This window comes from Parathielavia appendiculata, assembly GCF_033297405.1.
Source record: "Parathielavia appendiculata strain CBS 731.68 unplaced genomic scaffold N657scaffold_3, whole genome shotgun sequence".
NCBI classification, from domain to species: domain Eukaryota; kingdom Fungi; phylum Ascomycota; class Sordariomycetes; order Sordariales; family Chaetomiaceae; genus Parathielavia; species Parathielavia appendiculata.
The window spans coordinates 984293-997701 of record NW_026944222.1 but is presented as its reverse complement, the minus strand read 5'-3'; the positions used below and the strand labels follow the sequence as shown (position 1 = coordinate 997701).

The following is a 13409-nucleotide window of genomic DNA, read 5'->3' as shown; positions in this document are numbered from 1 at the left end:
CAGGCGAATCGCAGCATGTTCTGCCCAACAGCGCCGTGGGCCAGCAGCGCAGCCGCCGCGGCGAGGGAAGTCCAATGATGCATCTTGGTCACCTTTCTCTACTGCTGTCGTTGTCTCGGCTTGTTCTGGAGGGGACGGGCTAGTTCGGAGTAAACAAAGTTGATAACGACTTTCCAAGATAACGGACACCTACCCAGGACCTGCCATGCGGTGCAGCATCTAGTCTCCTAGTCAATTAGCGTTGATTGAAGGGTTAGGGTCTCTGGTGGGCTGCGGGAATGACGGCACTCCCCGCATAGAACCCGCAGTAGCGCGGCCCACCTTCTCGATGTTCCTCCATATCACGGATTCCGAACAATGTGCGACATATCGATCCGAGAGTACATCCGATGGCTCCCGGGCGAAGCAAGCGAGCCCACATCAACAATTGTGCTCACGACGCCACAGCGGCGGTTTGTGGACGTTCGCGTCTTGAAACTGACCTCTGAAGATGCATCTAGTGAGTGATGGGCCAGTCATTGGGCAGCCATGTTTTGATACATCCTGATGACTGTCAAAGATGCTAACAGCGGTACCCAATTGATAGAAACCATCCTCCCACTCTCCCGATTAGACTGGGCCATCGCTGGGGTGTCCTCGTTGTCGGCGATTCAGTCACCGGAGGATCCAGGGCAGAAGATCAAACATTGCCGTTGGGACCACTGGATTGATTCGCGGACAGCGAATACCGACGGTGTGTTCGACGAAGGCGATATGTTTGATGACCCATCAGACGCAAGCCTGACCTTGGAAAAGGGCCGCATGGTGAACCCGGCTACTGGAGTAGAGACAGACTACGAGGAACTTTGGCGCTCCGAACCGATCGAGACGGTGCCTGTCCCTGGGGCCGGGAAAGCAGAGGAGATTACTTGCCTGGCGTTGCAGATGGAGGCATCGGGCGGCGGTGAGGGCTCAGTGGGAAGGGTCAGGAGGGGATTGGTTGTCCGGCTGGGCCAGTACTGCCAGGCGTTTACACGGGATGGGGACGACATCACCGTTGAGAGGCTGAAGTGGGATACCGGGCAGCAGAGGTGGACCACGGAAGTCCGCATTGGGGAGCAAGAGTTGCCCACCGAGATCGCAACGTATCTTGCGCATGAGGCCAGGATTGATGACGAGGTCAAAGTTGGTGGGGCGGCGTGGAAAGTGGTTGAAAGGGCGTAGGGTTACTGCAGCTGCCATAAGGCAGGCGAGTACAGCCGAAACCCATGGGCTCAAACGGCTAGAGGCCATGGGCGAATACGTTACGGCTTGCATTGCTGAACTGCTTGGGTGCCATAAAGCTGTTCTTGCGGTTGGTTGGCGGCTCACGCGTCGAGTCGTCCGAATCCGAGACGCTCCTGCATTCTGAGTTGGATATGTACCGCTCCTGCCTTTCTAATGGGTGTCAGGTTTGATCCCAGGACCACCTTCCAGGTTTCATCCAAACTGTGGCCACGGGCATTCAAAAGGCAGTTGCTGGCAGGCACCAGCTCAAATCGCAGAACAACAACGGCTTTCGGAGGACAGACCGGTCGTGTTGTTTGTGTGCGTCTCAGGGTGCGAGAAAAAAAAGTCGATTCGCCTAAAAATCCCCTTCTCCCTCTCAACACATCTACTCGCGTCTTCCTCCTCCTCAACTCCCACTTCAGCATCGGCCGAGTCACATCACTGTCGCTGACTCCCGGGTACACCCTTCTCTGCGTCTACTTCTACCCCATCGGTAATACGCCTGCCGTCTGCTTGACATAGGCGCTGCCGCCGGAGAAGAAGGCCGATGTTCTGCTCCTGGGATCCGGCGATGTCCGCAATATTCTCTTCACTGTCCACAGCGATGGTAAGCATTGCTCGGGAAAACACTGCCTACAGACTGCTAACTCGACAAGCTCCCAGTACCATGGACATCACCTGCTGGATATTGAGACGGCCATCATAGGTGAGCATTCCCACTAATCCAACTCTGGCAAACAATGTTCTCATGTTCAGCAACCCTCAACATCCTCCTCACCACGCTGACCATCAACGATCCGGACGGCGGAAGAAACGATAACAATTGGAACATCTACTACCACTTTTTCTTGAATCAATCCTGTCATGATCGCCTGCTCCAACAAGCCAAGAAGATGCAGGCATTGTCTTTCTCCCTCAACATGGCGCCAGAGCGAGTACGGCAAGCTCATTCGGTTCTGCGATCGCGACACTCTGACCAGAGTTGCCCAGTCTGGGCTATCTAAATCTCGCAGCCGCCGACAGGCAGTCTGGGGTGAGGAAGACATTCAAGGATGCCATCGACGACTGCTAGGCCAGCTGGAGCGACATGACCTTCAGTTTGGTCGGTGCCAGGTCTGCAGAACCCACAGGATTTTCGTTGCCGAGCACGTCGCCGACCTCTTCAACGACTTTGGCGATATGGAAGCCTTCATCTCGACCCTGCTACCCGGGCTCTCGCTCTGCTCACCAATCCTCTCTTCGTCTCCCCAGATCTTAATTTGGGTTCGATCCCTTGATCGGATTTCACCTCGCTACTGCCTACGCGCCGCTGGAACGCAACTCGGCTTCGACTCCGAAAAATGCACAGCTCAAAGATGTCGTAGCAGCAGCCAGAGCCGAGTCTCGCACTTGGAGCAACACGTTCAGGACAAGAAGGCAGGAGTACCTGACGCTGGGCTTCTTCGCTGGAGATGCGCTCTCCCTCTGTCACGCCCTTCAACACCGGCGGGTTACCGCCACGACAGTCTTCTGGTATCGGAGCAGGCACAACACCATGGATCCCCTGATGCTCACGGTGGATGATTATGGCACTGAAGGGACCGCCCCCGTCTCTTTCAACGTCATCGACACCTCCAACCTTCTGGACCACCTTCGCGAATTGAATTTGCTCCTAGCAACGTCACCACTCTTGAAGAATGATGCCTACGCCAGCCTTTACACCGAAACCCTAGCAAACCGAGAGATGGCCCTGCATCAAGACTTCTTCAACGAGCTAATTGGCGGACACCTCCATACCGTCTCGCTGCTCCTCGTGTTTTTTCCAGTTGACTATCGGACAAACACCGCCGGACACAAGTCTCAGAGAGGATCAGTTCCTGTGCCTTTCAATTTCGACACAAGAGAGGGCCGAGCTTACGAAGATGACACAGAGTTACTCTAGAATCACATGAAGATGGCCCCCTTCGAGTAGAGCGCTAGGCATGGAGCGCTTGCACATTCATGAAGCCGAACTGGCTTCGGTGTTGTACAAACTGTATGTCGACATGTTTCCGGGCGAGGCCCTTTTAAGGATAATCGCAAGTTCTACCTTACGGGACGCCAAACGCCTCTCGCTCTCTTCAAACACGCGCGCGAGCTTTGTTTCGTTGCTGTCCCTAGTCAAGCAGCGCGTTGTCACCAATTGTGACCGAGCGATGGGAGCCCTGCTGTCAAAGATTGACTCCAACGAAACGCTCTTGGTTGGCATGAGCTTCAACCAGGAGCTCTACCTCTACATGCACCTTCTCGACATGTACTCGGTCGATACCTTCATCTTCAACGACGTTCGTGGCACAATGAGCTTCGACGCGAAATGGGTCCCTGGCCGCCGTACACAGCGGCGGCCCCTCGCCCGGACGGTGAGGCAGTCCATCTCCTTGGCATAGTGCCTTCGGCACCGTGCAGCTCTGCTTTGGCATGCTCCCCATCAGTGGCACCCGTTTCAGTAACTCGTACAATCTCAGCATCAAGGAAACCCGCAGGCTGGCACGGGGACTTTCCCCTGTTATGTGTCCTTTCAAGTCCCGTCCTGGATTCTCCTCCGCGAGCCAGAGATCGCCCTTGTGCATTTCGGCATGCAGAGCAATTCCAGTACAGCAAACGACTTCGTGTCAAGCCTAGGGCTCGAGTTAGCCATATTCAAGAAGACCCTCAGCGACACCAACCATGTGTACATCACCAAGGATCTACCCAATCGGTCCGGCTTGATCAAGGTTCCGGGATTTGCCCAAGATGCCCTCGCGTGGCAAAGCCCGACGGAGGAGGAGGTTCAGACCAGCATCACTACCAAGGTTAACTCAGCACCGCAAGGATTAAGGGCCTGACGGCCCGCTTGGACTCGCCGGGAGCCCTACAGGCAGCCGTCGCTCACAAGAAGAAGAGCCAAGGTCACTAGCCTCTCGCCGTGCCATTTCGAGGTCATGGTCAACCAGACCGTGCTCAACGTCAGCTTTCCGTTCCCCATCGGCAAAGTAACAACCTATATCTCACCAGCCGGGTCTTATATGGAACTCAACGGGGTCTATCATCCAAGACCCAGCCACCAACCCGGCCCCAGCGTTCACCAGCCCCATCGTCTTCCCCCATTACTCCAACCTCTCCAGTAATGGGCCCATCATTCCCGTATGTTTGATCGCCCCATAAATCACCCTCTCAACATGCCCGGCCCTCTCCACCGCCAACCAATCCTCCGTATCCTTCCTCACACTCCACACCCTCCTCATGTATTCAGCCTCCGAGTCTCGCATGAGTCAGAACGTCGCCCTCCTGACAGCTCCCACCCCGGAGGAACGCGCTCGTCTGAGGCTGAAGAGTCGCTAAGCAGCATGTTTCTGACGTTTGCCGGTCTTTCCTCCATTCAGTCGTCATAAGACACTCGGGAGAAGAAAGGGGAGTGCATCTTCGGCCTGATTGGTACTGTCTCCTCTTCCGGAATTACAGTTTCCAGCCAGAACCTGAATTGGGGTGGAGGCAACGACGTGCTAATCTTTGTCGAGAGCATGCGGCTGGACCTGGCACGACGGACGATAGTGTTGGTCGTAACGCGGGCTGTCTTGCTGGCCTTGGGGGTTGGCTATCTCATGGAGCTGATGTGGCCTAAGGAAGACGTGGTCGGGCAACTGGTGGATGGAGAGGAATTGCGGTTGTGGAAGGAAATGTTGCCGTCGTGGGTTGAGAGATGTGGGGAATGGAAGCATCGCGAGGGCCGCGAGTATGGGCGGGAAGGGAAGTGGAAGGCGCCCGTTTCGGTTGAGGCGGGCGAGGACGTGCTGTGTGTATGTGGAAAGGGCGTCTTTCCAATGGGATGGAAGGTTGATGCGCGCATATGGGAGACGGTCAAGGGGTACTGGGTGAGGGCGGCGACTCCACCGTTGTTTGCGAGCGCGTTGGCCGAGAATATGATGCCGGACCCTTAGTGACCTTGAGTCGGACTCCGGGGAGGGAGAGTCAGGTGGGAAGGCGGAGGAAGATGGTATCAGCGGGTGCCGGGCCTGCGCGAGGAAATCCTCAAAGGAGGGCGGCGAGCTGAAGGCGTGTGCCAAGTGCTTGAAGGTCAAGTACTATGGGCGGCCGTGCCAGAGGGCGGATTGGAAGCGCCTCAAGAGGAGAGCGTTGCTAAGGAGTGACAGAGGGACTAACTCGGTATATGGAATACCTCAGAGGCTCAGTGTATGGAGTATCTTCAGTGTATGGAGTATCTTCAGTGTATGGAGTATCTTCAGTGTATGGAGTATCTTCAGTGTATGGAGTATCTTCAGTGTATGGAGTATCTTCAGTGTATGGAGTATCTTCAGTGTATGGAGTATCTTCAGTGTATGGAGCATCTTCAGTGTATGGAGTCCCATAATTTATTGTAAACATGTAGGATCAAATGCGCCACAGAACCCCTGGATTGTGAGTATGTGTGTAGATAGTGATTGTAAGTCTACCGGTCGTATACACTAATCCGGCCGCAACGTCCTGACAAAACCATCTGACACTTTCTGATATCCTTGGGCTCCGGTCGACACCGAGTTCGCTATGCAAGCTGCTTCTTCAGAAACCAATTGCAAGGGAACGCGGCCTGAACTAGATTCTGCGAGCTGGCGCATGCCTCTCAAGAGCTTAGAGTCAACATATATGCAGCGAAGGCAACTAAGTATGGACACGAATAGAAGGCCTCCCTGAATGTCTCCATCAATACCACATCTCACCTTCATCCCTATGTACTCTCCAACTCGTCCCCTCATAATATATCCTCAGTACCCGGTTCAATCATTTGGATCTCAGCAAGTGAAGACCTTCGGGCCAGGAATGGTATAGGGTTGCGCTACAGCCCCGTCAGCCCCCGTCAAATTACCAAAACGACATATCAAGAACCGTCATAGTCAAGCTCGGGTTGAGCAACTCACCCTTGTACGCATCGTACGTGATACCGGCATCCGTGCCCTTGTACTCGCCAGGGAAGGCAACCAGCGAGCCGGGCACCGTCGAGCCGCTGCCCGTGACGTTCAGCTGGTGGCAGCCAGGGTAGAACTGGGCGCCGGGGTACTGCCAGGCCGCGTGCAGGGCGATGATCTCGTGGCGGACGAGGTAGAAGCCCTTCTTGAGGCAGGACGGGATGGTGTAGGTGTAGGAGGTGGGCGCCTTCATGAGGGGGGTCTGTTGAATGGAATGTGTTAAGCTGAAGAGTCCAAGCTGAATGAAAAATAAGGTGGGCCTTTGGAGAGGACGTACGGCTGCCCAGGTATTGGAAGTGCCCTCTCGGCCGCCCTCCTTGATCTTGAACCAGACAGCGCTGGGGGGTGGAGGAGAGTGTTAGCATGTGGCAGGTGGCAGAAACACATTCAGACCTCGGCAAGGTGCCTTACGAATTGCCGGGGTTCCAGTTCTGGCAGCCCGTGTCAGGGCAGCGAGCCATGTAGGTGATGACGGGGCCGACGTGCGAGTCCGGCCAGAGGGTCCAGCGGAGAGTGACGGTTGAGCCCGCGGCGGCAATGGCGTGCAGCGGGGCGGGCTCGGCGCCGGCATTGCACGTCACGGCGGAGGACGTGACGTCCTCGACGGGGCCGTTGCCGGGGATGGAGCGCGAAATCCGGGCGGGCTGCTCTCGTGTCAGTTTGGCCCAGTATTTGGTTTATTGGCAAGATACCAATGTTGTACTAACCTTGTTGTTGCCCATGTATGGGTCCATGTAGGGCTACATGCATGTGAGTGAGTTTTCGGGACGGGACGACCACACGGCTGGTAGCGAGCGCACCTGGTAGAACTACAACGTGGTATGTTACTATCGGAGTATGTGCACGGGAGGTGCCGAGGACTTACCTGGTAGAACTGGCCACCAATGGTGGCGTTATCGACGTAGCCATGGGCCGCGACGAGGCCGACAGTGGCCAGCAGCGTGGTAAGAGTCTTCATTGTGTTCGTGCTGGCTGTAAAAGCTACAGGATTGTGTAAACAATGGGTGTAGGAACTGCGTCGTTGCCCTGCCTGTCCTTGACGTTCCCCGACAAAACTCACTACTTATACTTGATGCCATTCAGCATCCGTCCCTTCCATCATTCCCGCCAAGGGACCCAGCGTCCCGATCTTCCGAATCCATCCCCAACTGACGACTCGTGGCCTGCTCTGTCTTGAACCGACGCCCAACGGAGTGGTTTCCGGAACTTGTTCGGGAGACTTGGCCGATGCCTGTCCAACGGTAAAGTTACTCCAAGGGGAAGCATGGCAAGGTTCGGAGCCACGAGGGCGCGTGTGGTACGAATCGTCGGCTTGGCGATGTCGCAGCATGGCCGTCGTAGCCGCGGGAGTGGAGCCAACGTAGCCCGGTTTCAAACTGTCTGGGGCAATCTGGGGTGCAGTCGGGAGCCGCACTAATCATCATGGGGAAGCTTGTTCCGAGCCAGCGTTGGAGCGCGGGGATGATCGAAACAAAGGCCCACCAATCGACGTGTATAGGGTTGCAGTGTTGAAGGACGAAAGTCCGGATCTCGTTGTTGAAGTGCCGTGGGCCTAGCGAAAAACCGTGGAAACGAGTTGACCAAGAATCCAAGACCGAGATGAGTGACGGTGTCTGTAGGGATTTCGGACACAATGACGAACCTGCGCGGCTGGAAGGCCAGCTGCATATTTGGGGTTGAGGCAACCCGAATTCGTACCAGGCGCAGTCAATGCATGAGGTGTATATAGTGGGACATGAGTCGAAATAGTGCGGTTGGGGAAAGTTGCACAGGTGCCTGTGTTGACCCTTGTCACTTGAGCGGCTTGTGCTAGGCTATTTTCTCTGCTTTAGCCAACCTACTTCGCGAAGATTCTGACCACCTTCTCCACGCTGCCGGTGGCAACAAGACAACCAATCTGCGGCTCACCCGAATCTTCGCGAGCCTGTTCCGTCTCCTCCTTCACGATATCCGGTGTCCACCACAAACAAGTGATGAACTGCCCATGCGCGTCGGCCAGCACTTTTATGCAGCGCCCATCCTGACTGAGATCCTAACACCGCAGCATCTTGTCGTCAGCCACGGACAGCAGATACTTGCCGCCCAGTGTGAAAGGCAATCCCGCTCACCCAGTTCTCGTGCCCCACCAGCGTCTCGAAGCAGACACCACGCGCATCCCACAGACTGATGGTCTTGTCCGGGGACCCGGGCGCCATGAACTCTGCCGTGCTAGTGGCAGTTAGTCGCTTCTTCAGCCCCGCCAGTGATGCCAGATATTCGTAGGAAGCGGCCGGGGCAAACGCACAGCAGCGGATCCCGCTCTCGTGGCCGGTCATGACCACCAGCTCGTTTCCTGGGCCGGCCGCTGGCGAGATATCCCAGAGCCTGGCCGTCTGGTCGCTGCCGGCAGACACAGAAGGAGGCGGCCGTCCGGCGAAGGGCACACGTCCGCACCCAGCCGGTGTGGCCCTGTAGTGTCTTGACGCAGTAGCGCGCTTGGTGTCCGATAATTTCAACGACTTGTCTCCGCTGGCGCTGATGACGAGCAGGTTCTGAGGCCCGGAGCTGCCAGTCAGGAACCCGACTGCGCTAACGCTATGATCCATGACCGGCCAGCGTCCGGATGTTCTTGTACTCGTCGGCCGGGCCCCACAGCCTGATGGTCGAGTCGGAGCTGCAGGATGCCAGGAGGATGCTGCCTCTTGGACTGCCGTAATTCACGTCCAGGACCGCTTTCCTGCGGCCTTTGAGGGTTCTTTCGAGCTCGCCTAGTTCCCAGTCCCAGACCTTGACTGTGGAGTCGTTGGAGCCTGAGGCCAGGGAGGAAAAGATCGGATGGAATGCGAGCAGTTGACGGTCGCTTGGTGGGATTCGAGCAGATGTCGCGGAGGGGATCGTGGGAGCCAACTTACAGAGTCTCGGTTGCGCTTGGAGAGGTTTGTGGATGGTGATGCGCTGTCGACCTCGGATTGCAGTGCGATGTTGACAGACTCGAGATGCATCACCTGGATGGTAAACCCGTTAACGTTAGACATGCCCTGACTTATAACAGGTAGGGTGACTGGAATGTGCGAAACGGGTTGTAATAAATCGAGAAACATGCCTTCTTCTGTAAGTGAACAACACTTGTCCATTTCTTCTCGAGTAGCGACTGGTATTTTACTGTTGTCCCAGGGTCGAAGACATCTTCTCCAAACTCAACTCGGCTCTAAATGTCTCGGCGGCCGTGGACAGGTTATTCGCTGACAGGTGTTATGCAATGATTGATTTGTGCCTAGTACCGATGACTACCGGCTCAGCTCCAATCAAGCGCCTCACTTGACACGTACATACAGTTCGTCGGCTTGCCTGTTGGTCAAAACACCGCGATTCAAGTTAAGGATACAGGCGTGTTGCCGGAAAGAACGAGTCGACTTCGTCTTCAAAATGTCTCGCTCTCGTGGTAGCGCGGTTATCTGTCGTGTATGTGGGAGGTTTCTGAGAGGCGGTGTGGAAATGTTCTGTGGTTTAGACCTAATAATCCGTGGAGTTGAAATATTCGGCCGAGGTGACCAATGGCCGCGCGCCCTGGTCACCAATCAACAAGCAATTGCATGTCGAGGCACCCGAGAATCTCTGTAGCTGCACCACTCAGCCATCCTCGGCAGCTACAACAGCAAGCTGTAAATCAGGCAAAGTACCTATTATACCCGATCGGGAAGGGCGCCATTCCAGGCGGGCGCACCAGTGTGTTTGCATTTACAGAGAGGAGTCACAGCACCTTCTCGCGGCATGTGGACTTAGGGGTCTTGATGCTCGCAGGCACGCGGCGTCGGCCGGGAAGGAAGGGGCATGTTGGCGAGACGGGGTCGGTGACAACTTCCAAATGATACTTTACTTACCTACCCAAGGGGGCCAGTCGAGTGTCAGGGACCAGTATGGCAGAGACAGGGCACATCTATTGTGAACTTGGCGTGTCACGCGATGTCGACCAAGCTGCAACGTAGAATACTGGCCGTTGTGACAGCTCAAGGGACGAAATACCGGGAGTGAATCATAGTTATTATCGTGTGGAAGGAGGAAGCGGTTGTCACCGATGCCAACACTAGTACGATCTTGGTTCCCAGGAACTTCATGCTCTTCATCTCCCGACGCACACGTAGTACCCCTCCCACAAGCCGTCGCAGTTGATCTGGCACAGACCACTTAGCCAAAGCTCGATTAGGTCGGGCGTGCACGGGTTGATGCTGAGGACGTTGGGGCTCACCGAAGGGTTGAATTCGTAGCTGTGATGGTTAGCAAATATCTTGAAGACGGATAGGGCCATGGCAGGTGTGTGAACAGAACGTTGGGGATAGGATGATTGGGTAACCAATATGAGGGGCTGTAGTGAGAAGTGAAGGAGGGAGGGAGAACAGACAATTCGAGGAGAGTGAGATCGTTGCGCGTAGCAATGCTGCGGCAATTGTCATCGTCTTCTATGATGTCATAGTTCCTGCCTAAGTTGAGGGAGCGAGACGTGTTAGCCTGTGTTTACTGTCCAAATTGTTTACAACATCACCGGAGGACTCAGCCAACTCAGCTCTGAGATCTCAAGATTTGAATTGGCTTTACTCGGAGCACGATGAGTTCGGCCGAGATCAACCCGGGGATCTAAACGGGGATCTCTGAGAGATGCTGATGCTTGTGCCTGCAGAGCAAGATCAGGACTCTTGCAATAACCGCAAACTCACAATTGCTGGGAGTCCCGGGCAGAGTAGGCCTTGGACTCGGAGCCTTGGTGGTGGTGCTAGTAGTAATGCGAGCCGTTGTTCTCGTCGGCGTCGTGTTGCACGCCGCAGACGTGACAATGCGAGTCGACGTGACGACGCTGGTGACGGTGCTGATAGAGATCGAAGTGCCAGTGATGTTGACTGTTCGAGTAGTGGTACTGGTCGACGTTCTGATGCTGGTACTGGTTGTGGTTGACGTCCGGACACTGGTGAAAATGCTCGTCAGACTGACGATGGACGTAGCTGTTGTAGGCACCGTGGCGGTTGTCTCGACTGTGGCGGTTGTCTGGATGATTCGGGTAACGATTGCGGTGCCTGTTGTTCGTGTTTGGGTGACGACGGTGGTGACGGTTGCGGTGCTTGCAGTCCGCGTCTGGGTGACGACATTGGTAATGGTGGAGGTCTGGTAAACCAGCGACGTGCGGGTAATAGCTGTGACGGTAGTGACGGTCACCGTGACTGACGGGCCAGGAGCTTGAGAGGATTCGCCCGCCCCAGCCCCGCAAACGCCGAACGCTGCGTGGCAGCCATCGCCACAGTAGTCGACGGTGCTGCCACAGAAGCCGTGGGCAGAGCAACAGTCTCCAAATCGTGACCCAGCGCACGTCACGCCCTGTCCGCAGCTCCCATCCGTGCTGACCTGGAGGTTTGAGGGCGAAGTAGATACAGGAACCGGGGCGGAGCTCGATGTAGGGGTGCTGTCCGCGGTTCCTTCCACGCAGTAGCTCCCTCCGACGACCAGTTGAGAGCAGCTAGTCACGGATGGGTTAGATCGGAGGAACTGTGTGACAGTGATACCCGCCTGGGCCGCCAGGGTCGCGCATGTGTCCCCTGACTTGGCCGTGATGCTGCGTGTGCAGGCTGCCACAGCTTGGTGGGTGAGGCCCAAAGCCAAGAACAGAAGGCCTCTGGTTAGCAAGAGGGCGACCATAGCAACTTAGGGGATCGTAGTCAGAGGTTCGGAGTCCAGAACTTCAGAAGTCTGAGTCTAGTAAGCTCGCAACGGTACGGCAACGCCAATACAGGGAGGGCCAGGTATGGTCGACCGGGGGAATGATATATAAAGCTATGTCAAAATCGCTACACTCGATGTTCAACCCTGATACGAGGGTTGTTTTTCTGGGCTTTATACATGATGCCAAGTATACCCTTCCTACAATGGACGGCTATTTTCCAGTGACTGCCGAACATTGTTCCGAACGATGGCACCTTGTCGAACATTGGTGGTAGATGTCCGGGAAAGGATTGTCCTACATCCGTCCATAGCTGCAGAAACAATATAGAGACTGGTCAGCTTTTCCAGGGCCTCGATCCGAGTCGGTTGAGCAAACGCGGGAGAGACCGACTTGTGGGTCAAGAAATGGAAAATGCGTGCTGAGAAGTGACAAATATAGAAGATATCAGCGCATTCGGCCCTGCACCAGCAGGTCAAGCGATGCAGGAAAGGGATGGCAATTTGTGGGTAAAGGAATCATCGCGAGAGGCAATTTGAACGCTGCATCGTTGTCCGTGCAATCCAGCCCTCGGTTCTTGTTAGCGTGGCACATAGTGGGTATTACCGGTCACTAGATATGAACAGAAAAATAGGATTAGAGAAAGTAAGGTAACGAAGGAGGAGGAAAAGAAAGATAAGAGACCGTGAAAACGGAGAGGAAAATAAAGAGAAGAGGGAAGAGGAAGACAAAACACAAAGATAAATAGGAAAAGAGGAAGGCACAAGGAAGTGAACGTAAAAGAAGTAATTGTGATTACCCAAGTTCCGCGCTAACAAACAAAACCGAGCTTAGATTGTATCTCGTCTGTTGCGTCCGGGAAAGATACCAACAGGCTAATTTCAAAAGCTACATTACCGCTGACTCCGGCCACTTCCCGAGAGTTTGTGCAGCTCAGAGGTTCAACTGGCTGTTAGACCTGCATGTAAACTATGAGAGCTTGTTCTCCCTCCCACCGCTTTGTTGTTGCTACAATGTTACAATGTTGCGGTCAAGCTTCTCGAGGGAACGTGACATCCAGTACCGTGATATTGACCGTGTCCCCGACGCATTGATGCTAACCATGAGCTAACAACCATGGCCACCTTATCAAACGCGGGTTGAGCGATTGCGGTTTTGTTGAGGTTGTGCCAGAGGCTCGGTTGCGTAAGGAAAAGCCGATACTTGTCGAAGGAGGGCTTGGATGCGCGCCTTGTGGTATTGGTGATATCCCGGTGAGGTTGTTGGGTTCCATCGGTCTGACTCGGAACCAGCGGGCTGGATTGTTCAGACTCGGTGCAGGCCACGACCCCCACAGCATCGGATATCGGACCATGCCCAAGTCGTCGGATAAGAGCCGGTGGCCCTGCATGTGGAAAACTCGATTGCCATTTCCCTAACCAATGTCCCAGGTGGTATCAAACTCTTGTCCGATTAAACATTCCGTTGCCCCCGTCATATCCAAGATCCCGAGTCAGTCAGGCAGACCCAGCAGCTTGGAC

General features: G+C 55.1%; 6 protein-coding genes across 6 annotated transcripts; 3 read left to right on the top strand and 3 right to left on the bottom strand.

Moving 5' to 3' along the window:
• Positions 1 to 357: 357 nt before the first annotated feature.
• Positions 358 to 1203, top strand: N657DRAFT_631995 (uncharacterized protein; the record flags this gene model as incomplete). The annotated part of the gene is made up of 2 exons (XM_062791111.1): positions 358 to 499; positions 587 to 1203. The coding sequence occupies 2 exons, from the start codon at positions 358 to 360 to the stop codon at positions 1201 to 1203; spliced, it is 759 nt and encodes a 252-aa protein (XP_062649558.1).
• A 108-nt stretch (positions 1204 to 1311) lies between these two features.
• On the top strand, positions 1312 to 1882 carry N657DRAFT_278525 (uncharacterized protein). The gene has a single exon (XM_062786590.1). The coding sequence runs from the start codon at positions 1420 to 1422 to the stop codon at positions 1768 to 1770; it is 351 nt and encodes a 116-aa protein (XP_062649557.1). The 5' UTR covers positions 1312 to 1419; the 3' UTR covers positions 1771 to 1882.
• Positions 1820 to 5183, top strand: N657DRAFT_631994 (uncharacterized protein; the record flags this gene model as incomplete). Its single annotated transcript, XM_062791110.1, has 10 exons — positions 1820 to 1855; positions 1912 to 1954; positions 2005 to 2183; positions 2272 to 2511; positions 2597 to 3042; positions 3182 to 3626; positions 3732 to 4058; positions 4116 to 4211; positions 4261 to 4389; positions 4653 to 5183. 10 exons carry the CDS (start codon positions 1820 to 1822, stop codon positions 5181 to 5183), a joined length of 2472 nt encoding a protein of 823 aa, XP_062649556.1.
• A 919-nt stretch (positions 5184 to 6102) lies between these two features.
• On the bottom strand, positions 6103 to 7164 carry N657DRAFT_678834 (lytic polysaccharide monooxygenase; the record flags this gene model as incomplete). Its single annotated transcript, XM_062796117.1, has 6 exons — positions 6103 to 6408; positions 6484 to 6544; positions 6618 to 6850; positions 6914 to 6946; positions 7007 to 7015; positions 7072 to 7164. The coding sequence occupies 6 exons, from the start codon at positions 7162 to 7164 to the stop codon at positions 6103 to 6105; spliced, it is 735 nt and encodes a 244-aa protein (XP_062649555.1).
• A 1556-nt stretch (positions 7165 to 8720) lies between these two features.
• N657DRAFT_278463 (uncharacterized protein) lies at positions 8721 to 9737 on the bottom strand. Its single transcript, XM_062786589.1, has 3 exons — positions 9519 to 9737; positions 9289 to 9459; positions 8721 to 9190 (listed from the first exon to the last, which is right to left on the bottom strand). Exons 2-3 carry the CDS (start codon positions 9317 to 9319, stop codon positions 8781 to 8783), a joined length of 441 nt encoding a protein of 146 aa, XP_062649554.1. The 5' UTR covers positions 9320 to 9459; positions 9519 to 9737; the 3' UTR covers positions 8721 to 8780.
• A 529-nt stretch (positions 9738 to 10266) lies between these two features.
• N657DRAFT_688464 (carbohydrate-binding module family 18 protein) lies at positions 10267 to 12003 on the bottom strand. Its single transcript, XM_062796941.1, has 3 exons — positions 10898 to 12003; positions 10585 to 10663; positions 10267 to 10450 (listed from the first exon to the last, which is right to left on the bottom strand). Exons 1-3 carry the CDS (start codon positions 11865 to 11867, stop codon positions 10306 to 10308), a joined length of 1194 nt encoding a protein of 397 aa, XP_062649553.1. The 5' UTR covers positions 11868 to 12003; the 3' UTR covers positions 10267 to 10305.
• Between the last annotated feature and the right edge of the window lie 1406 nt (positions 12004 to 13409).